The 22,004-nt window shown below is 42.5% G+C and overlaps 1 protein-coding gene across 8 annotated transcripts in view; it reads left to right on the top strand.

Moving 5' to 3' along the window:
• KLHL29 (kelch like family member 29) overlaps positions 1-22,004 on the top strand; it is a 402,070-nt gene that overhangs the window by 367,126 nt on the left and 12,940 nt on the right. For 7 of the 8 annotated variants that reach the window (XM_042882334.1, XM_042882324.1, XM_042882360.1 and 4 more), the window contains 4 exons: positions 2,598-2,780; positions 5,388-5,568; positions 14,029-14,222; positions 21,708-21,852. In XM_042882334.1, coding sequence (XP_042738268.1) covers positions 2,598-2,780; positions 5,388-5,568; positions 14,029-14,222; positions 21,708-21,852 — 703 coding nt within the window. The remainder of the gene's footprint in view (positions 1-2,597; positions 2,781-5,387; positions 5,569-14,028; positions 14,223-21,707; positions 21,853-22,004) is intronic. The other variant, XM_042882351.1, reaches the window with a different exon arrangement.

Genomic DNA, 22,004 nt, shown 5'->3' with positions numbered 1-22,004 from the left:
AGGTAGATAGTGATAGGACAAAGGGGAAAGGTTTCAAACTAAAAGAGTGGAGATTAAGGTTAAATGTCAGGGAGAGATTTTTCATTGAGAAGACACTGCTGCCCAGAGAGCAGGGGGTGCTCCATCCCTGGAGGTGCTCAAGGCCATGGATGGGCCTGGGCAGCCTGAGCTGATGCCTGATGTTGGCAACCCAGCCCATGGCAGGGGGTTGGGAATGGGTGGTGTTTGAGGTCCCTTCCACCCCAGGTGGAATTACAAGCTTTGACAGAGACAGTGAGGGTCAATGTGATGTTCCGTCACTGTCCTGTTGTCAAACCCCCTGTGCCTCAGTTTCTCTGGCTGCAGGAAGAGATGAATAATAACATTTGCTTCTTTGCCATTCAACCTCTTGCAAGGAGCAGCTGATTAATATTCATAATTAAGCCTCACTTTCACAGCCCTATGTAAATGTATTCTTGCAGTCCTGCAGTACTAGTACAGACAATTCTGCCTCCAAAACAAATGGATACACAGGATAAATTCCCTTTTAAAAAACCCTTTTCAAAATCCCACAAATTTTCCTTTTTGGAAAAATATACATTTAAAAAAAAAAAAAACAAAAAAACAAGTGTGGCAGCACTGTGTCACGTTAGTGTTAGAAATATCCAAGGGGTGGAACACCTCCCCTGCAAGGACAGACTGAGAGAGCTGGGGCTGTTCAGCTTGGAGAAGAGAAGGCTGTGGGGAGACCTAAGAGCAGCCTGTCAGCATCTGAAGGGTGTCTGCAGGAAGGAAGGGGACAGACTCTTTAGCAGGGTTGCTTTGATAGGACAAGGTGTAATGGCATTGAGATGGCATATCAAACCGCATCATTTGCTGCTTCTGGAGGCTCTCATCAAGGCACCTTTCAGAAGAATGAAGTGTAGAGGACTTTCAATAACAATCTACCCTAAAAAGTCTTTCACTGAAGACGACTAATGGTGTGATGTTTGAAGGGATTTTTGAAAAGTGCTTATTTTATGTATATAAAATTGTAGGTGTAATATGAACCATTTCCAGAAGCTTGTTGATGAGGGAAAAGTGATTCTCGCAGGGTAAGAGAGGGTGATTATAGTTTTTTAGGTCAGAGCTTAATTATATAGAATCGTGTTATTTTGCATATCAACGGCATTCACGTAGGCACAAAGGATCTCTAAACATCCTTTGTGGACTCACTGCAGCATGCCACATGCCCTCTCGAGGTCATTGATTATAATCAAGTTATGTTGTGCTCAGGTGATTAGCTTTTCTGGTATGTTGCAAAAATAATGATCTCTTGTTACTGAAAAATATTTATTTAAAACTCCACCGCACTTTGGCTTAATAACTTGTAAGAGAGTAACCTTGTTTGAATGACAAATATATATATATATTTTAAAGAGCTAATGAAAAACAGTGATAATCCGTTCCTCTGAAGCATTTCTCAGTGCTGGAGCTCCTGATTTCTCTGGCTGACAGCCTCACTTCTGGGCACCTGGACGCACTTGACTCTGAGCTGGGCACCGTAACAGATCACAGCAATGGCTCTGGCCACAAGCAGAGCTCCTGAAGTGGCATTTCCTTCCAGTTCGTGCTCCAGCTTCTGGGTCTGCCCTTCCTGGCAACAGATTGCACTGAGCCTTACAATTTTAACACTTGTTGCTTAGCACTAAATCCAAGTTATCCCCAGCACTTGGCACTTGGGGGTTAGAGGCAGAAAATGTCCCAGAGTTAAACTGTGACCCACAGTTGCAATCCACTGCAATGAATGATTCTGGAGAACCTTGTGGATCAGATTTGATGTACTACTGGCTGAGATTCAAGTGGGAGGAAAAAACGTAGAGATTTGGCCTGCAAAAGTTTTGTCCATTTGCCCCAGCAGAGAACTTGGCTTGCTCTACATCTTGTGTGCTATGGGCCTGGGGAAGCTGTTCAAGCACAGATAAATCTCAGTTAATGACAATAATGGAACAGAAGCTTTTTCTCCTGTTTCCTAACACTTGGTCCATTAAGACCCCCATTAGAGGCTTGAGGAAGAGTTTCCTGCATATGGAAAACCAGGTTTCTCCAGGAAAAGCAGGAAAAAAAGACCCTTGAAAATTATCCAAGCAAATATGTGGATAAAGAAAGTCAGGATGAAGAAAAGTAGCCATAGGCTAAACCTGCTGTGGAAGAACAACCTTCTATAGGTTCAATCCCAATATATTTTGTCTAAATAACAGTCAAGCTCCAGCAATATCACAGCCCTTGAGAAAATTCTCATTTCCTTCAGCAGAACAAGGATTTGATACGTGTGGGTCTCACCCAAAGACTGTTGAAGTCACCAGACGTCTTTACATGAGAAGAACTTTTTTACTTCTTTCCCCTTTAGAATGTTGTCCAGATGATGTGCTGCCTTCCCAGTGACCCCCAGCATGCTCACCCCCCGCTCTCCCCACAAGTTTTCCATTTTTCCTCACTCTTCCTGATTTGATTGTACAAAGACAGATGTATCCACAATGTGTTACAGCTGCTCTGATTGCTGAGTGCTTTTTGTAGTCTCCTGCCTAGCAGAGAGGTATCACTTTCTTTTCTTTGCTCTTCTGCTTTTTGAATCCTAGGTGTAGCTGAGGTGATAGTCTTAGTTGGGGGCCGTCAGATGATTGGCATGAACCAACGTGCTTTAACAGCAGTCACTTGCTTAAATCCTCAAAACAACAAGTGGTACCCTTTGGCCAGCCTGCCCTTCTATGATCGGGAGTTCTTCAGCGTGGTCAGCGCTGGAGACAACATTTATCTTTCAGGTGAGCAGCAAACATCTGGGGCTGGGAGAAAAGCTTCCTCCTTACAACACAGACAGAACAAGCAAAGAAGGATATGTTATTCCTGGGGGATAAAATGAAAAAAGACAAGTGAGAGAGGGGCTGGGAAAGGGGATTTCCATGCTGTTATCATTCTCTGTTTCTCCGCCACGCTAGCGTGCTCTTGAAGCAGTCAAGAGCAATATTTTGCTGTCGCAACATCAAAAAAATAGGCCTGACAACCATCAGGCATGCAAAGAGGTTCCACTGCCATAGTAACACAATTTAAAATATTGGCTGTAGTTGAGTCTAAATGGTGGGTTATGGAATTTGAGACAGACAGGCTGAACTGCTGAATATGTGACCTACACTTACAGTATTTGCTTACAGGGGCATTCATTTCTTGTACTTGTTGTTGAAACCTCTCTTTTGACAGTAGTCACTAGCCCTATAATCTTCTTAGTTTCAATGAAACTGAGACCACGCTCCTTAAAAGGCTTTAACTCCCAAAGTAGCTGTCTGCTCTGTGCCTGTAGCATTGCAGTGTCTGGTTATTTGCAGTCTTGTGGTACCTCTGCTTGGCTGGAGGGCGAAAAGCAATTGCTAGCAGGCTACAGCTTGCTCTGATGGCAGCAGTGCGGAGGTTTGGGGATGAAGGAAGGAGTCGGGGCAGGGAGGTGCAGGTGTGTGGGATCTGAAGACAGAGATGCACCAGGCAGTACCAATAAGAGTTACAGCTGTTACCTTTCCCTTCTGGTGTAACCTCACTACATTTTCTGCAGTAAATTGCTGCCTGTGGTGTTAAATTCCATTAATACTGCATAGAGGCCCTAAGGAAATAAGGAAAAAAAAGGAAAAAAAAAAAAAAAGGAAATTATTTGTTTGGCATTTTCTGCCCATGCTCTTTTTTGGTGCCAGAGCGAAAGCCTTCTATGGAGGCTTTTGACTTGTAGTTATTCTTAGCTGGAGCACTTTCCAATATGTAAAGATATTTTAGATTGTGCCTTACCTGCTGGCAAAAGCCATCGAGTCCTGAATTCAAAGCTCATTTCAGCTCTTTCCTTTGAATTTGGATGAATGAGTTGGTGGTACTCAATGGATAAAATAGGAGAGCTGGAAGTCCTGCATGGCTGGAAACCCAGCACAGTGTCACTGGATATTTTGCTTTGCTCAAACTTATAAGACATAGGAAAAACATAAGGGAAACCAATAGAAAAGGGACTGAATTCCTGCAAGCTCGAAGCACTGGACTCCACAATGGTAGGTTTTGAGAGTGAAATAGCAAGGAGAAAGCCTGGATTTGTCATTAAACCACAGAACTGAGAGATTTGTTTCTTTCCCTGGCTCCACCGAAGACTCCTAGTGTGGTCTCAGATAAATCATTTTGCCTTCTTGTTCTCCAAAATGGGAATAGTGAGGCATGAAATAAGTAGCTCCATTGGGAGCTACTGTGAGAAGTTTAAAAACTGCCAGTATACATATGCAGAAAGCCAGCCATATCCTGGACTGCATCAAAAGAAGTGTGTGAGGCCCCACCTACAGTGCTGTGTTCAGCACAGAAAGGATGTGGAGCTGTTGGAGTGGGGCCAGAGGAGGTCCATAAGGATGTTGAGAGAACTGGAACACCTCTTCTATGGAGACAGGTTGGGAGAGTTTGGGTTGCTCAGCCTGGAGAAGAGAAGGCTCTACGGCTATACCATGGCATTCCGGTGCCTAAGGGGCCTACAGAAAAGACAGGGAGAAACTCTTTGTCAGGAAGTGCAGCGAAAGGGCAAGGGATAATGGCTTTCAACTAAAAGAGAGGAGAGTCAGATTAGAGGTAAGGAAGAAACTCTTCACTACATGGGCAATGAGGCCCTGGCAAAGGCTTCCCAGAGAAGCTGTGGATGCCCCATCCCCAGAGGCCTTCAAGGGCAAGTTGGGTGGGAGCTGGTGGGTGGCTGCTCTGCCCAGGGCAGAGGGTTGGAACTAAAAGGTCTTTAAAGTTCCTTTCAACTCAAACCATTCTATAATCCTGTGATTTCACTTGAGCATCTTAAACTGATTTGAAGGAACAGTACAGCTGGTTCTTCCATTTATCAGCAAATGAATGAAAATAAATAAGAATTTTGTCCTTGAAAATCAGGCATTAAGCCTACAGTGCAAGCACTGAATCTGTTCTGCCCATGTATATGCTGCTTTGATCCATCACTGTATGAAGCACTTAGATTTCATTTTGGACTGTGTCTTGCATCCCAGATAGGCTATGCCTCATAATACCTTCTTGCAAGTGTTGCAGTAATTTAATAGACTGGAAGTTATTTATGAACATTGGAAAGGGTCTATCCCCTTACGTACTTGTCCCTTGAAGTCTGACATCTTGATTTCTTCATGTCATCTAATGAAAAAAGAAAAAAAAAAAGCCTTTGGGACGCATGAATAAATGACACAGATATGCATCATCGGAACAGATGCTCGGTATTGAGGGTGATTTATTTTAATTAGTCAAATGTCATTTGAAGAGTTTTTACTTTGTAACTGGCTTTGATTGCTGTGTGCCAAGCTGCTCCTGTTCCAGGAGCTCATGTACTTCTCCCCTTTTTCTTCCCCTCACCCACACGTTGGTGCCAGGCGGCATGGAGTCGGGTGTCACACTGGCTGACGTCTGGTGTTACATGTCCTTGCTCGATAACTGGAACCTCGTGTCCCGGATGACAGTCCCCAGGTGTCGACATAACAGTCTGGTGTACGACGGGAAGATTTATACCATCGGAGGGGTCGGCGTGGCAGGCAACGTTGACCATGTGGAAAGGTAAAAAAGAAAGAAGAGTGGCGGTTTGCTGGCGCTTTGACTTCTCGCTGCGCTAGAGGTTGCTTTTCCTTTTAAAGGACGTGTCGAACGTGTCGTATGCGTTCAAATAAGCTTTCACAACTGCTAAGAAAGGAGGAAAATATGCAGGATTAGATTTCTTTTAAAGCTTCAGTGGAAACCATTGTTTTGAAACCAAAGATGAGAGCTGCCAGATTGTTTGTTGGTTTGCTCAGGGGAGGGAAGGGAGGAATTAAGCTTCTTTGGACACTTCACACAGATTATGCAGTGAACTCGATAGACTAATAAATGTCCTCTGAATTTGGTACTGATGGAAGTCTTAGCAGACCTCAAAAATCCTGCTTTTTTTTTTTTTTTTTCTTTTCTTTTTTTTTAAATTAAGAAAAGGCAACAGCAAAGTAAATTTCACATCTGCACCCTCCTGGTAAAGCATTTCAGCTCTGACGTGGCTGGAAGGAAGGCCCTGCCTTTGGTGCTCTTGGCCTGGGACTTGCTAAGCTTAGAGTAAAACAAGCAGTGGAAACAGGTTTGAATTCCTGGCGAGAGAGGCTGGATAAAGATGGTAAAAAATGGAGGCTTCTCTTTTCAAGAAGAATTCAGATATTTCCTACTCTCACACGAAGCTTCAAAAAAGGAAGGAACAGAAGCACAAAAGAATGATTTTACAGAGTGGAGTTCCAAAACCAATATCATGTCAACCACAACACTCAATAAAAGCGTAATAACTTCTGTGCATATCAGTGTTCTCATTAAAAAATAGAAACCACTGAATACTGAAGTGCAGTTTAAGAATATTCCACTCCAAAAAGATTCATATATCCCTAGCCTTATCCAGATACATAAAAGTGCACTGTGACAATAGATGGGTGATAACATTTTTGTGAAAGGTTTTCTCTTACTGAATCTGGCAGCCAAAAGTATGAGCTTTCTGTTTGTTAGTCAGTTTTAAGAGCTGCATTTGAATACTTCAGCAATGTTTTGAGGTAGGCACTTCCTGGTACAAGTTGCCTTAACAGAGAATCCAAAAAGGAGTATGAAAAAAAAAAAGAGAGAATTTTTCAAAACAGTAGAATAAAAGGTGCTCTTTATCTCTTATTTCTATGGAGGTTGCAACATTTGTATTCCATTTATGCAGAGGCAGAGCATTTTGTGTTCGGATTTTTTTTTAGCATGTATCACAAATGCTGGATACCAAAGCCTATCCAGAAAGAAGCTTTGTCTTGTTCCATTTTCGAGCACTTGGAAAATTAGGAAATGTCCAAAAGTTTTGTTCTTTATGTTTTGGTACAATAGTATGCTTACTTTTTTTTTTTTTTTTAATTTTTTTATTTTTTATTTCCAAAGGATTTCTGCATAGTTCAGTGCTTGAGAGAGGCCAGTTTGTGGAATTATTGAAGGCTACAGAAGGAAAACATCTCTGTAAGACACTGGCTGCAGGTCTGGAAATTGTAGAGGATGAGGCAAGCAGACAGAGAGCAGATGGTACCTGTCTTATGCATGGCCAGGAAGGTCTGTCTGGTGCTGAGTGATCAACGTTCACATATGCCCTTAGTTTTGTGTTTCTCAGTCTTCACAGTTCCAACACTGTTTTGTCAAGGAGAGAAGGATGTGACAGAATAGCCACTGGAAAGGATGTGTACTGAGGGAAAAGGTCTGCAGGTAACATTCCCTCCCAGCGCAGGCATGGGCAGCTGACTTTGGTGATGCTCTCAGCAAGCCAGGGAAATGCAGCAGCAAAGAATGAATAATAAATAACAAATAATAGCAGTGAATGCAACACGTGAGTGTTGCTTCACTCTTTACTCTGAGTTTAAGGTGGGCACTGCCCTTGGGACTTGCTTTGAAGAAAATCTCACTGTTTCATGAAGATTTTTTTTATTTCTGAAGGCATTTGTCTTGTAATGTAAGGTGGGAAATCTTCAGCTAAAAGAAGTGTTGTCTTGAATGTGGGAAGAATCAAGCTCAGGAGAGATAAACAGTCTTCCATTCCATCTCTTGATACAGACCAACATCTAAATAATGCTACCGCAGAGAGATGTCTTGATAAATGTCCTTCATTAAAGTCTTCCTTTTCATTTTTCCCAGAGTCTCATTTCTTTCTCTGCTCTAAATCTCATGGCCTCGCTTTAATAAAGCATCCATAGTGTCGGCCAGCTGAATACACCCCAGATGGAGCAAAGTTGCCCCCCTCTCTTTCCCTATCGCCGCTGTCACCCAAGCCCTTTACACAAATGACATTGCACTCTGCAAAGTCACACTCAGGCCCTTGGCATACCCAGCACAGCTCAGTGTGAGCAGCCCTGCTAGCTTGCACTTGCAACCACCCCACCAAGAGACTTTTATGTAGGAAAGTAGTAGATTTCCTCCCTATCATTTCAGTGCACGCTGTCTCTACCACAATAAGGATGTCTTGTCATGGGGATTTGCTAAGCCTGTGGTTATAATTAATCTGCTATTGTCTATAAAGTGACTTGTGAAATGCAGCCATGGAAAAAGTACAACATGGCCTCTTTTGGGTTATGCCAAGAAATGAGAGAGCTTTTTGGATGTTTCCTTTCTTATTCTTTGTACGACAGTGGGGAATTACAGAAGCAAACAAGCCATTGCTGAAGCCGTGTGTTTTGAAAAGGATGTTTCAGGGGTCTGCTGTAGAAATGCAGGTGAGAAAAAGATAACCTTCATAGCTGTACTGAGCAAACTCATGCCTTTTCAGACAAAAGCAGTCCCCTTTCGGACCAGACAGCCAATTTTTTTGAGCGTTCAGTAATTGAAGAGTGGGAATCACTGCATTCATCTTTGCCAGCAGTGACGCCATCTGAACATGGGGTTGGTACTTTCAAAAAACAAAACAAAGCATTGAAATACAGAACATCATCACTGTAATTGCTCAGTTATCTGTTGTTGTATGCTCAGTTCATACTCAGCTCTTGACTTTGCCCTCTCTTTTTCCCCCCCAGTGAGAGCTACAAGAAGCTGGCCTCCCTCATATTTATGTGGGGGCTGAATATTCCTCTTTGACTATTGTGCTGGGGTTTTGGATGGGACACTGAGATTTTTGAGTAGACCAGTGTGGAGCCAGGAGTTGAACTTAATGATCCTGATGGGTCCCTTCCAGCATAGGATATTCTGTGTTCCTGTTCCATCCCTCCAGAGGGGAACCTCTCTGTCATTCCAGCAGGTCTTACAAAAGCACTATATTAAAATAACAATAAAGTGACATGATCACATGCTCCAAGTTATGTGATGCCAAAAACTACATTTACCTTTGCAGGTTTTGTCCCTCAGTGTTAAATTTCAAGGCTGCACCCTCTTTTTAGTTGTTTTTCATCCCAGATGGGGCATCGTCGTCCTGTTATCCACCTCAGCAGAGCTATGGGGATTTAGCCAGGCCTGGTGAGTAATACAGTCCTGGACTGTGCCACCAGTGAGAAGAGCAACACACTGGACATCCTCTGGGCCATCTACCGCCTCCTTTCATGCACATACATCTTATCTTTACCAGCAACATTTTGCTTTCTTCTTATTCCTCCAGCTGAAGTGTGATGCATCCAGCTCAGGCCAGATTTCAGTGTTTTCGGTGGCAATGTGGAGGGCACATTTCTAGTTCACAGTGACTTACCCCAGCTTCACCAGTTAGCAGCCCGTGCAGGTGGAGTCTGTGGAGTTTCTTGCTACAGCTGGTCTCTGAAGATGGCAAAAATATTTTCTCCCAGTTTTCTTCTTGTTCTCCACCTGTTTTCTGGGAATTTTTGGAATATTTCATCCTAAGTGGTTAAAACATTACAAGGATGCTTTTATTCCACTTCATATGTAAAACTGTACATGCCATTACCTGATTGCACTGAATACATCTACTGCACCATTAGAAAGCATTAAAGCAAGCAGGGACCATCGAACTCCTAATGATTTATGGCACCAACTCCTGAGCTCTTCTGTCTGTACTCTCACTTGTGTCATTGATGCTGAAGGGTGTAGCCTCAACAAAGAATGCTGGTGCCACTTAAATCAGTGGGTGTCTTCCCATCAACTTCAACACAGTTAAGACTTTTTACCCTTTATCGATCTGTAAAGAGGCAGTAAAGTTCTGTATTACACGACTATCATAAACAGACAGGTAGGAATCTTCTATTACTCATCTCAAAACAATATGCACCTGCCAGGCTGGCTGAGTTATGAGCCCATTCTTGTGAATATACATGGTATACATTCAGGGAGAGTTATGTTTTTGGAATGGCTGTTTAGGAAAATAACGGCGTGACCGCAGTTCTCAATCAAGCCCCTGTGGCAAATTTCTGTGTGACAGGGAGCGAGTCATTAGGTATTAGGCTAGAGAGCATTACACTTTCTGTCTCTTTCTGAGATATGACTTGAGTTGGGAGGCGGAGAAATGAAGTGGATCCACGAAGTAGGATTTTAGATAATGGATGGGCCTTGTAATATATGCAATTTGAGAGGCGAGAAGACTGCTTATGCTGACAAGACAACGTATGTGACTAAAAGTGTGGAAATGTGGGTGCTTTGTGGTTATTATCTGTTTGAAGGACAGAAGAAGATGAATCCCCTTGACCTGACAGCACTTTTACAATAGGGTTGTCTAAAACTGGGAGATTACTTCAGCTGGCAGTGTATACTTGGAAGACAGTCTAAAAAATTCAACGTAAAAAATAAGCCTTATAAGCTTTATAAACTGCTTCAGAACCCACTGTTTTACTGATGTCTTAAGAAAATTAAATATATAGCCTTGTGCAAGAATAGTTTCTTAAGCTCCTCAGAACAGTCGAAAGAATATAAAAAAGGCAAAAAATAGTAAACCATTAGTACGGTTTTAAACAACATGTGAATCATCTGAAGAGCAGATCAATATGACACTGCACAGCTTCATTTTGAATAGCAGCTTTCCTGCAAACAGAATTAAATAATGTATAAGAAACTGGAGAGTGCGTGTCTGTAAGCTACTGACCGTGGTGGAAGGATTTTATAAGGAATAAATGAAGATACTGTTTAACCTAGGAGAGAAATTTAGAGACTCTTGGGGGAAAAGGTGCTATTTTCAGATACTGAAGAGAACAGAAGTCGACTAAGCAAGGAAGTGTGTGGACTGAAGTGAAGGGCTTTTCTGCTGTTAGTATCAAGGCCACAGGGGGAGAAGAAGAGAGGAGGTGCTAAACCGAAAGAGTGAAGCAAAAGGAGGATCCAAGCCTGCAGATGAAACTCTGAGCTTGGAGACTTTGGAAAAGTAGCAAGGTTATTTCTGAGTGTGTTTTCCTCACACCTGGGCTGCATTTTTTGCTGGGTTCAGATCATTTGCCGTGTCAAGGGTGTATAAATAAAACATAGAGCATAACGCCTGCACAAGGGTCAAGTGAGAGAACACTGTCCATAGCATGCAGGGACTGCAAAACATAAGGAGTCCATAACATGAAGTGAAATGTCCTTGAAGTTTCAAGTTGAGCAAATTGGATGGGCTTCGTAGGCCCTTAGCCAAGGACAGGAATGGACACATTGAGACTACAGGGAGCATTGGAGGAGAAGGAAGAAAAACTTTGGCATGGCTCAAAGCCAGCTCACATTAAGTCTCCATTTATGTCTTCAAACAGGGAATCAAATGCAAAGCTTGACTAATGGAAAGAGATCAAAGTGATTATTTTTTAAATCAGTTCCCTCCCTGCTGGCCTTTGAGCAGCATTCAAGGAGGCAAAGAGCCTCACCAGCCCCAGTGACGGCAACACTGGAGGCGGAACAGAGAATGGAAGGGGCAGAGGGCAGAGAGGCAAAGTGTTTGAAGTTGTTTCCAGTTCTTACAAAGGTTGTGAATATGAAACTTTATTCATTTTTAAACCAATTTAGTTAATCCAGTGCTAATCCCTGTGTAAACACATTGAGAGTTGATTTGAAAGATAGAAATCTGCCTTGTGGTGGAAGACTTAAAGAGCTTGCACTACTTAGTTTGTCCTATAGAAGGTGAAGAGGTGACTTTATTCTCTTCTGCAACTCCATACGTGAAGGAGAGAGTGATAGCAGATATTTTTATAATCTAACAGAAAAAAAAATGGTGGGTGGGAGATGAAGGCTAGAAATCAGGTCTGCAGTTTTGCCAGGAGGTCACGAACCAGAGAAATCCAGTGGAACAGACTGGAATTAGATATCAGGAAGCCATGAAGGCACTTCCTTCTCTTTTTCAACAGCAGGAATAAGTTTGGCACTTAAGGGCATTGTTTCATTGAGCAGCCTGTGTAAAACCCAGGTTGGGTGGTGGTGTTGGCTGGATGAGAATCGTCTTCCACCTTTATGGTTCACTGACTTTTGAAACCAAAGGGCACTCAAGATGAGCGTTGTGTTAAGCTGTCTCACTTGCACCCGTGTCCCATGGACTTGCAGCCTTTGGCTTTCAGCAGATGAATTGAAACCAGTCAATTTTGGTTTCCCGGTGGCTGTTGAAAGAGCAGGACACAGAAAGATGAATTCTGTCACTGTAGAGCATAACCGTGAAAGTGAGTGAAAAATGGGATGTAGGAGGCCTGAAGTCCCCATAATGAGAAGGAGCTGCTGTTTTTGCAGTTTGAATCTTCGGCCAGTATTGCTGTAGATGTGAGCCTCAGCCACATCCAACCTCCAGCAAATTTGAAGGATATATATTCATTTGTCTGAAAATGTATTGGAATGATCAGAAAATCATTAACAGTAACGTGCCTGCCTTGAAAACAGAGGTCTGCCAAATTTCTAACTAATTTAATCAATTTCTTAACCAGTTTTAATACATAACAGCACACCAAAAAATTATTTTTGAATTACCAAACCCAAAATACTGCAGTAGATGAGTTGATGAAGTGTAACTGAAAATCAGTGTACGAAACTCTTCATATAGTGTGACATTCTGCCAATTTTGCTTTGGGCAAATGCAAGAGATGCAGCACACAGTGCTTTCCCTGGAAGAGCTGTTTGTGTAGTCAAGCACGCATCAGTAGTCTCTGTTTTGGTACCAAACTTTATAAATCAGCCCAATATGGGTTTGTCCTCTTGAACGTTCCCAGCACTGTGTTCTTTAATCTCATTATTTTTCTGCCCTTTGATCACTTTGTTGTAGATGAATTTAATTTCTCAGTAACTAATTTACAGCATTGTAAAATGCAGTTCTCCACGCTCATTATAAGGGACTTCACCCATTTTTTTCAGTTAAAGTTTGCCTCCCTCTTGCTTTTTCTTCATTTATGAGTATGTTAATTACTTTCAGCAATATTACTTGGAAACTCATTAATGCATTGTCATTAAGAACATTAGCTTGTGCTGTTTCCACCAGTCACATCCCTTTTGCCACTCGTACTTTTCCCAACTTTGGACAGTGAGGATTTGAGGGGCACGTTACAACAGGAGAATTCCCCTATCACTACATCATTTTCTAGAGACAGATTCGTGGCCGTGGATTCATTTAATGTTCTCCTATTGCATTTTACCAATACTAAGAACAAAAGCCTGAAATGGGTGATGAGGGCTTCTGTTTTTGCAGTACACAATTTTGAGTAATGGCTACTCAGGCAAGTCCTAGTTGACTGAATGTGCCATTACATGAAAATATTGAAGCCTAAGAATCACATTATTTTCCACTGTCTCCAAGACTCATTTTAGAGCAGTTATTTGGATCCCTGCCACATTATCTTTAAGAAAGAAAATTGACGTCTGTGCTTGTGACATTGTCTAAAATGAATCTTTATCCATGGATTATTAACTGCGTATCCCTTATGGTCAATGGCTTAATTAAATCAGATAATGATGACCTTAAAACTAATTTAGCACTTTCATACACACTCTTTCTGTTTGCTTCACGTCAAATATAGACACGCTGGTAAAATCTTATCCTAGCATTAAGATTTGCAGCATCCTGCAATGAAGCACATGGTTTGCACAATGGAAATTAAATGGAGGCAACTCACTCTGGCACAAAATGTGCCCCGCTGGTCAGTTAACTGGAGCAAAAAGAGCTATCGTGTCACATTATAGCGCAGGTGAGATCTGTTCCACGAGCTGAACAACTGAAGTATATGAACAGTTGCCTGCCTGCTGTTGCTATTGGATATCACTGCACTGATTTGCAAGAATAATCTCATTGTACAGTCATTAATAGAAATTAATTAGAGGAAGACATCTTAACAAAGATGTCCTGAGTCTCTTTAACTTGGACTAAAATGAGGTTTGAGAGGCGTGAATGGAAAATAGAACTAGCTTTCTCTGTGCTTTTATCAGTGTTTTAAAAGCTCAGAAAAGGCATTAATTACACTATTTACCAAGTCGTTGAATTTGTATGATGTTAAAAAATACATTTCCACCTCTGCTTTTCTTCAGCTTGTCAAGCTGCCTTTCTGTTTTATTCCAGCCTGCTTTCTCTGCCTGTCTATCCTGCCTTCAACTGACACTGTATCATTGCAGCTCACTCTGATGTTGTTGTAGGTACGATACCATCACCAACCAGTGGGAGACCATCGCTCCTCTGCCCAAAGCTGTGCACTCAGCTGCTGCTACTGTCTGCGGTGGGAAGATCTATGTCTTCGGTGGGGTGAACGAAGCCGGCCGAGCTGCGGGGGTCTTGCAGTCCTACATCCCTCAGACTAATTCATGGAGTTTTATAGAGTCTCCAATGATCGGTAAGGGAATCGTGTTGTCAGAGTAAACCCGTATTATGACAGAAATCTCTGCGCTTCAGGTATTTTAATGCCTTTGCAGAAAGCAAATGGGTTGTGGGGAGGGGGATGTGTTTGTAGCAGATTGGCAGGAATGCATGCATTTTATACCAGAGAGGCAATTATCTGGATCTTCAGTGAAGGCAATTGTCACTCATTAATACAGCTAGTTATCAGCTAGAAGTGATGAGTTCAAAGTAGAGGAGAAAGGAAAGCAGTTATTAGGTGTGGACAACTAGTAATTTTAGACCCAAAAACTGTGAAGTGCAGTGAAACTTTATTCTAGCATCGTGTGTTGCTCCATGCTTTAAAAAGCACTGCTCAGTTATTGGATTATTACCCACGTGCCTGTTCAAATTGTTCCTGTCCTGTAGCAAGAGGTGGTCATTCTTAACTGGGATATAGCAGTGGTGTGAAAGGCATAGAGGCTCCAGAGTCTGAATCCTCCAAGACGTGTAGATTATTAAAACTGTGTTTATCAGCATGTGATGCCCTAGAGCTCTCTGAACATTTTACAGGACAGAGCCAGATGCTCTACAGAAGAAGGGCAAGATGAGGGGTCAATTTTTCTACTACACCAACTAATTTCAGATGTGCAAACTTCCAAAATGCTTAAAAGATTGCAGTTTATTTGCTTTCTGTGCCAACTTGCACCCTAAGAGCTGAGGCTGCTTTTGGAAGCAAGGTTTAGCATTCAGGCTCACAAGGATATTCCTGCAGGTAACAGCCGTCAGGAGCATGTGCTCTGTGCTGGATGGGTGGCTATGGGCAGCTTTCCATCTGGATGTGCTCAAACACCTAAAGAAGCAGCACTTATGCAGTCATTGCAGAGAAGCTGCTTGGAGGCTGCTTTTGTGTCCCAAACCTCTTGTCATAGTCATGCTGAAACGTCATAGAATCATAGAATCATTAAGGTTAGGAAAGACTTCTAAGATCAACTTAGAACCATCGACTTACCATCAATATTGCCCACTAAGCCACGTCCATAAGTACCACGTCGACCCTTTCCTTTCACACCTCAAGGGATGGTGACTCCACCACCTCCCTGGGCAGCTGTTCCAATACCCGGCCATTCTTTCTGAGAAGAAATTCTTCCTACTATCCAATTCAGACCTCCCCTGATGCAACTTGAGGCCATTCCCTCTTGTCCTGTCATGACAAATAACAAGTCATGGTCTGAATGTTCAGCCTGGTAGACCAAGTATGAGTAGGAAGTAATAAATGACACGGTATACAGTTATGAGGCATTCAGGCCACCTAGGCACATTCAGAAAGCTAAAACAAGCTTGTTACTATTATTATGACTCTCTTCTCAGTGTTTCCTAGTAAAAGAAATCATGAGGCATTGGTGTGGCCACAGCTGGAGCCTCCCTGGTGAAGGCAGCACTGCTTTCCAGCTCCCTTGCTGCTGTTTGTGTCCAGCCTAACATAACATGACATGCATATGATGCAGCATGAAGCGCCCAGCGGGAGGGCGTTAACCAGCAAAAGTCGTGTTTCTGTAATACAGCAGTGCAAACAAACCTATTGCCTGGCTTTTTCCATCACAAAGCTACAGCTGCCACTGTTCATTTAATCCACTGACTGACAGTATGAGGTTTTCCAGTTCTCAGAGCGTACTGCAAAAATGAATGCATTATGCAAAGAAGCGTTCCTTTTCCGTACCAAGATAGTACAAGTGCCAGCCACAGAGCTAAGCAATCATTCCCTGGACTCATTATACTGCCTAGCAGGCATCAACACCACATGTATTTGGAAAAATCATCCAAACCATCCAGAGGTGAGTTTGTCACCAATCGATATAGCGGATGCGTATTATCATTTCCTAACAAAAATACACAAAAGTGAAGTTAGAAGACAATGCTTTTGTTTTCTCAATGTAAATAAAGTTAATTAGTTAAGTTGAAGGCTTAAAATATGTGGTGAAATGTGGAGTTGCTGTGTGTCTCTGTTGGGAAATGTGTAATGCCAGATTATTTGCAAATAAAGTAAAACGTGGGAGAAGTGGAGAACCAGTGGAGAATATCCGGAAAAGTGAGCTGATATGATTCTTCTTCTTCTCTAAAAATGCTTTGGGAATATTGGAATACATTTTTATTCCACCAGCTCTACAAGAAGCAGAGTATCACCTGTGCTTGCAGAGTATCCCCAAAGAGCTGAATGATACTCCATGATACTCCATGATACTCCATGTGCAGTGCAGGCAACCTGTACTTAAAAGAAAGAGGGAATAGGAGGCTTGGAGTACTTTTTAGAAAATGGAGATGAGGTGAACTGTGTGATTGCTGGTGTGCTCTCGAGATCCTCAAAGCTTTTTTGTGCATGTTTGTGAATTCTTAAGGTGTCCCCCTGGGCTAAATAACCTGAGACATCTGACAGTGAGTTGTGTGGTTTAAGATCACTCCAGAGATCAGTGAAACCTCTTTGACTTCAAATGGTTTAACAGGTTATTTAAAAACACCTCAAGCATGCTCAAATATGCAACAGTAGATGCAGGTGTTGAAAGTACCTGAGGTGTCTGGAGATCTTTAGGCTGGTGTTACCTGCTCAAGTCACTGTGGTATTTTGCAAATGTCAGCGAGCTGAATGCAGCATGGCACGTGATTGAACCCGATCAACACCCAAGGCAGTGCTGGCATCAACCGTGGCAAGAGAAAGGGTCATTTTAGGATGATATTAATAGAGGTGAAGCAGGCTGGATACTGAAATCTTGTCTGTTCAGAGGTATGGAGTGGGGACCCATAGCTCATCTACTCAGCTTAGCCCTTGCCCTCTTCTGCCTGCCTTTCTCCTATGAATAAGCACTGAATCCAGCCCCAGTTTCCATTTATTTGTAGCCCACATGTGCCATGAGGTGACATGAGGTTGCTCCACTTCTGTTCTCCCAGTGTGTGGAGGCAGCAGATGTTCCTTCAGAAACACAATCCACAAATCAATGTTACTCAGATAGTGGAGCATCCCAGGCCTTTCCCACTGCACATTTCTGGTAAACCACCGTGCAGCACACCTCTTCTTGCATTTGGAGCTGTTAGAAGTTTGTTGCTGTTGAGCCAAAGTCCTACAACAGCAAGTGAAGCCAGGCTGCATCCTTGCAGTGCCTGCCTTTCTGCACCTAGACCATTGGCTGACTGCTAAAAATACATTTCTTGCCCAGCTTCCTAAGTTTGGTCCTATTTAGGAAGATAGCAGTAGGCATGCTGAAGCCAGTGATTGTAAGTAAACCTAATTATCTCATCACTGCATCTTAGTTCATGTTGTGTCTTCATATCAAGGTGCTAAAATACAGCTTTGCTGGTACTCTGAGCAGTCTGTATCTGTACCGGTGTAATTACAAGTTTTGATTAGTGCTTCTGAATTTTTTTAATAACAGTGTTTCTTCATTGACACTACTAAATTCTAAAACCTACTGAAAACTATGGGAACACACAGGACAAAGATCTACGAGCATTTCTGGTTTCTAATCCACGTGTCCAGTTCTTCCCCATACTATTCACTATTCAACTGAAATGGGACAACCACAGAGCTAAGAGTGCAATAAATATATGGAAAACAGTGTTAGCAGCATCTGCACGTTTCTATTGCTCTCTTTGATGTCTTAAGTTTTGTTAAAATACATAATGAATCATTCCCATGTTCCCAAAGGTAGGCCCACCAGGCCCTCCCCTGGAGCACACTTGCCCACCAGGACATTCCTCAGCTTGCTGTCTCCTGTGTCCTCAACCCAGAGAGTGCAGACATCCCTGCCCCATGATAACAGCCCCATGCCAGAGAGGCTGATGACATCCAAGACCTTGCTGCTATATCTGCACCTCAGCCTCCCAAGCTGTGTGGAGGATCAGACCGCAGTCTCACAGCTGCTGAGGGACACGGTCTTATCCACAGCTGTGCCATTCTTGAGCTTGTCTGCATAGTTTCAGGGATGGGAAGAGATACTATTAAAAGCAGATTTAGCTTCTGTTAACGAGTCTCCTTTCTCCAGTGAGCTTCACCATGTGAATTGATGTCCTTCCTGCAGCCTCCTGTGCCTGCAGGGACACCTCTGGTTGCAGCCGAGTCAGGACTGGTGGCGCATTGGCGTTTCTTCCTCCTTCTAAAAACGTTTGGCTGGTTTTGTTTCATAACCTGTTTCTATTTGGAGCATTGTTTTCATGCCACTTTTGTCTCTGACGGTGTGCTTTACTGGAAGGCAACAAAAGATCTTTAAGCAATCGTGGATGGGAAAGCAGAACTATGGTAATTGACCACATAACGTACCAAGAGATCTGAGAGCCACAAAACACATCACAGACAGCATGCTGTTGTTACGAATTGAGCACACTGGCAGGTTAAATTATAAACCCCATGTGAAGTGCACCTACAGCTCAAGGATTGTCTTTGAGTGCATACCCCTTCCTGCAATGACCCGTCTTGAGAAGAATAGAAATACTTACCTATTTTCCTACGGCAGCAGCAGAAGAGAATGATGTTATGATATTATCCACTTGGAGAGAAGAGTATCTTTTATCTATTATTTCCTTTACATTTACTCTGCCTTTTAATCTCAAGAGTGCTTGCTGTCTTGGACAAATCTCATTTAATGTTTTCCAGCCTGAAGTAGATTGCCGTGTCTGACAGCCCCAGCATTTGAATTTTGGAAGGGGAAAGGAGGTTGTATCTCCAAAGCCTCAGTTCCCATATTCCCAGTCCTCTGTCCCGTAGGACCTGGCGTGACACCCAAAAGCGTTGACCAAAAGCATGCTTTTGCTAAATTAGGGTCCCCCAGCACCTTGCATTATTACGAGGTTCCAGACCATCAGTGGATGGTCTGTAAAGCTGGAGACTCCTGGGTGCTTTCACAAGGTTACCAAAGACAACAAAGGAAGGGCGGCAAGGTGAAGTAAGGTTGCAGACTGAAGGTGGGCATCCACGCTTAGTTGGTAGTTTCCAAGCTCCCCGTATCTGTCTAAACCTGTGGCCTCCATGGTAACAAAAGAGAAGTAAAACAGTGTTTTCTCTCTACTCATGCCTAGAGGGGTGTCTCTTGTGTCTTTCTGCCATATCTACATCAGGATCAGGACACTGTGGATTTCTCCCTTCTTGAAAGAAGCAGCAGAGCTGTCTCTGTGTCTCAGTCCCAGGCTCACTTTATACCAATTTATGAAATTGCAGCTAAAGCCAGAAGTACTAAAAAGACAACAGATAGACAGTGTCTTGAAAAATTGATGAGAATCAGGCACGTTTGCCTCTCAAAAGAAGAAAGAAAAAGCGTATCAGTCTGCTTATTTGAAAAGAAAAAAAAAAATCACTATAAAAATAACCAAGGGGGTTTCCCTCTTTTACTTTGACAAAAAGGAACGTGCAGTCAGTGATTCAGTCTCCTGAGAAGTCGCTGCTTCTGCCTTGAGGGAGCCCCAAATAATTTCCCTGTGAGATTTGGGAGTTGAGCTCTTTTTTTTTCTTTTTCTTTTTTTTTAATGTGATAGTTTTATTCTCCTGCAAAATAGTGCTGGTGGGAGGGGGAAAAAAACAGCCAGGAGAATGTGATAATTAAATATGGAGAACTTCTGATGAGTGTCTTAGCTGGAAAAAATGTCACATATGCAAGTCTGATTTGGAAAGGGATGCAAGACGGGTTGTTAGGACAGATAAGTCTTTCTGATGAATTATAGTGGCTTAGTGGCACTGAGAAGAAACTGAATATTCCTTGTTCTATTTTCTGGATGAATTAGTTTCTTCCCATCTGTTCCCAAGGATCAGTGACATTTTCCTAATGCATCTGTGTTTTTTGACATATGCCTGTAGATACTGAGAGTAATAGGAGCCCAGCTTACCCCATAACGTGTTTTGTCTGTGCTGCAGGCCCACACCTCCCCCAAAACCAAACCAGACAACACCACAGCCAAGCTGGAACAGAAGAACACCATAAAATCATTGTTATTTTCCTTCCAGTTTAGTAAATTCAACCCCCAGTTAAGGAAATTACCACTCTTCTGGACACGTCCAGCAATTTCTGCTTAACTCTGGTCAAATTAAATCTCTCGTTAAATATTTAACGGAATCAGATGGTTATAAAAGTAGCTCAGGGTTACAATGCCAGCCGGGCAAGAGGTAAGAAAATGCCAAAAGTAAAGCCAGCAGGGTTGATTTGAGCCCACTCCTTTCGTTGTTTGTAAAAGAGAACAGAGGATCCCAGACATGGGAGGAACACTCAGAGCCTTTGGATGCTACATGGAGGCTGTTAGCAGTGAAGTAAAAGCACTGTAAGGATGGAGCTCTCCTCTACAGTGTGTTGTCCTGTATGCCCCATCCTTGACCAGCAGCATGACATTCCGGCTGATTCCCCACTGGTGATGCAAGAGAGTTGCCCTTTACTGAGCATACACCTACCTGCATGTTTTGGAGACGCTTTCTATAACTACTTACAGAGAATTTGTATAGGAAGACCAAAGGATGTGTCCCCTAGCACTAGGACAATCGTCTAGGAAATGCCTGCTCTGAAGGGCTGCATTTTTAGAGAACTAATTGTGAGACATATTTTCACTCAAATGAAGCAATGTACTCCCATCTTTTGTTCCCAGACGCTGCTGATTGGTTTCACTGAAATGCTGATGAAAAAAAACTGTATCGCATTAAGACAGACACCATCATGAGAAATTTCAGCCCAACTGGCTCCTGGTTAATAACGTGCATATGGCGTGATAGCAGCATACGGGACAAGTCAACTAATTAAATTACAAGGATTTTATTTGATAAATTATGCTTAGTTCTACCAGTTTTTGTAATAATGCTTCCGCTAACACAGAAGGTTTAAAGCATCCTTGGAAATTCTGATTGAGCTTAGGATAAGGCACTTCCTTAATTTCACAGCTCAGCTTCGCACGGTTCATTGCTAATATACAGGAATGTTTGGAGATACTTCTCACATCTAAACAGAGAAATGCAGGTGAATTTATGAGACAGAAGGAGAGAAAAAGTTGGGTCTCAGAAAGCCTTCTGGATTGTGTGGGTGACCTTCCCATGAGCTAAAGTAGAATACAGAGGAGAATCAACTCTTGAACATTATTAAGTGGGACTCTGCACTGTGGTATTCTTCTGTACTTAGCTACTTAGGAAGCATCTGGGTTAAAATTTGCAGCAATTCAAAATTCTGAAACAACTTGACATCTTAATTTCATATGTAAGAGTGGTGCTTTCACAGTGATTCCGTTAGGCTTTGCGAGAGGATAATTGTACTTTCCCAGTTTAGAGGGAGGTGTGTACTGGGGAATGAAGGACTGATGAACTTTAAAAGTGCCTTTGAGAACTTTGAGAGAGAAGAACAAAAGCAGGAAAGATTTCCTCATTTTTCTTTCCCTAGCCTTGGAGGTTTAGAGAAACGTGACTTATCTATAAATAAGGGGAATGTATAAATAAAAAACAGTCTCCAAACCTGAGCCTAAAACTGATCTCAGTGTTGCTTTCCATTGACAGATAACAAATATGCTCCTGCAGTCACTCTCAATGGGTTCATCTTTATTCTTGGAGGAGCTTATGCACGAGCAACCACCATCTATGACCCAGAGAAAGGCAATATTAAAGCAGGTCCCAACATGAACCACTCCAGGCAGTTCTGCAGGTGAGAAAAACCCTTCAAATCGAATTACCAGTGCCTTAGTATTTTCTGCTGCTAAATAAACTAATACTGCCTAATAGTGAAGGGGAAAGGGGAAAGGTGAGTACCGTCTGGGGTTTTCCTCTTCCTCGTGTTTAGGGATGCAGCATTTTCCA

Source organism: Lagopus leucura, unplaced genomic scaffold (genome assembly GCF_019238085.1).
Source record: "Lagopus leucura isolate 7727_CA_CO unplaced genomic scaffold, USGS_WTPT01 Super-Scaffold_73, whole genome shotgun sequence".
Lineage (NCBI taxonomy): Eukaryota > Metazoa > Chordata > Aves > Galliformes > Phasianidae > Lagopus > Lagopus leucura.
Note: the sequence above shows the minus strand (reverse complement) of the source record. Positions and strands in the feature narration are given on the sequence as shown.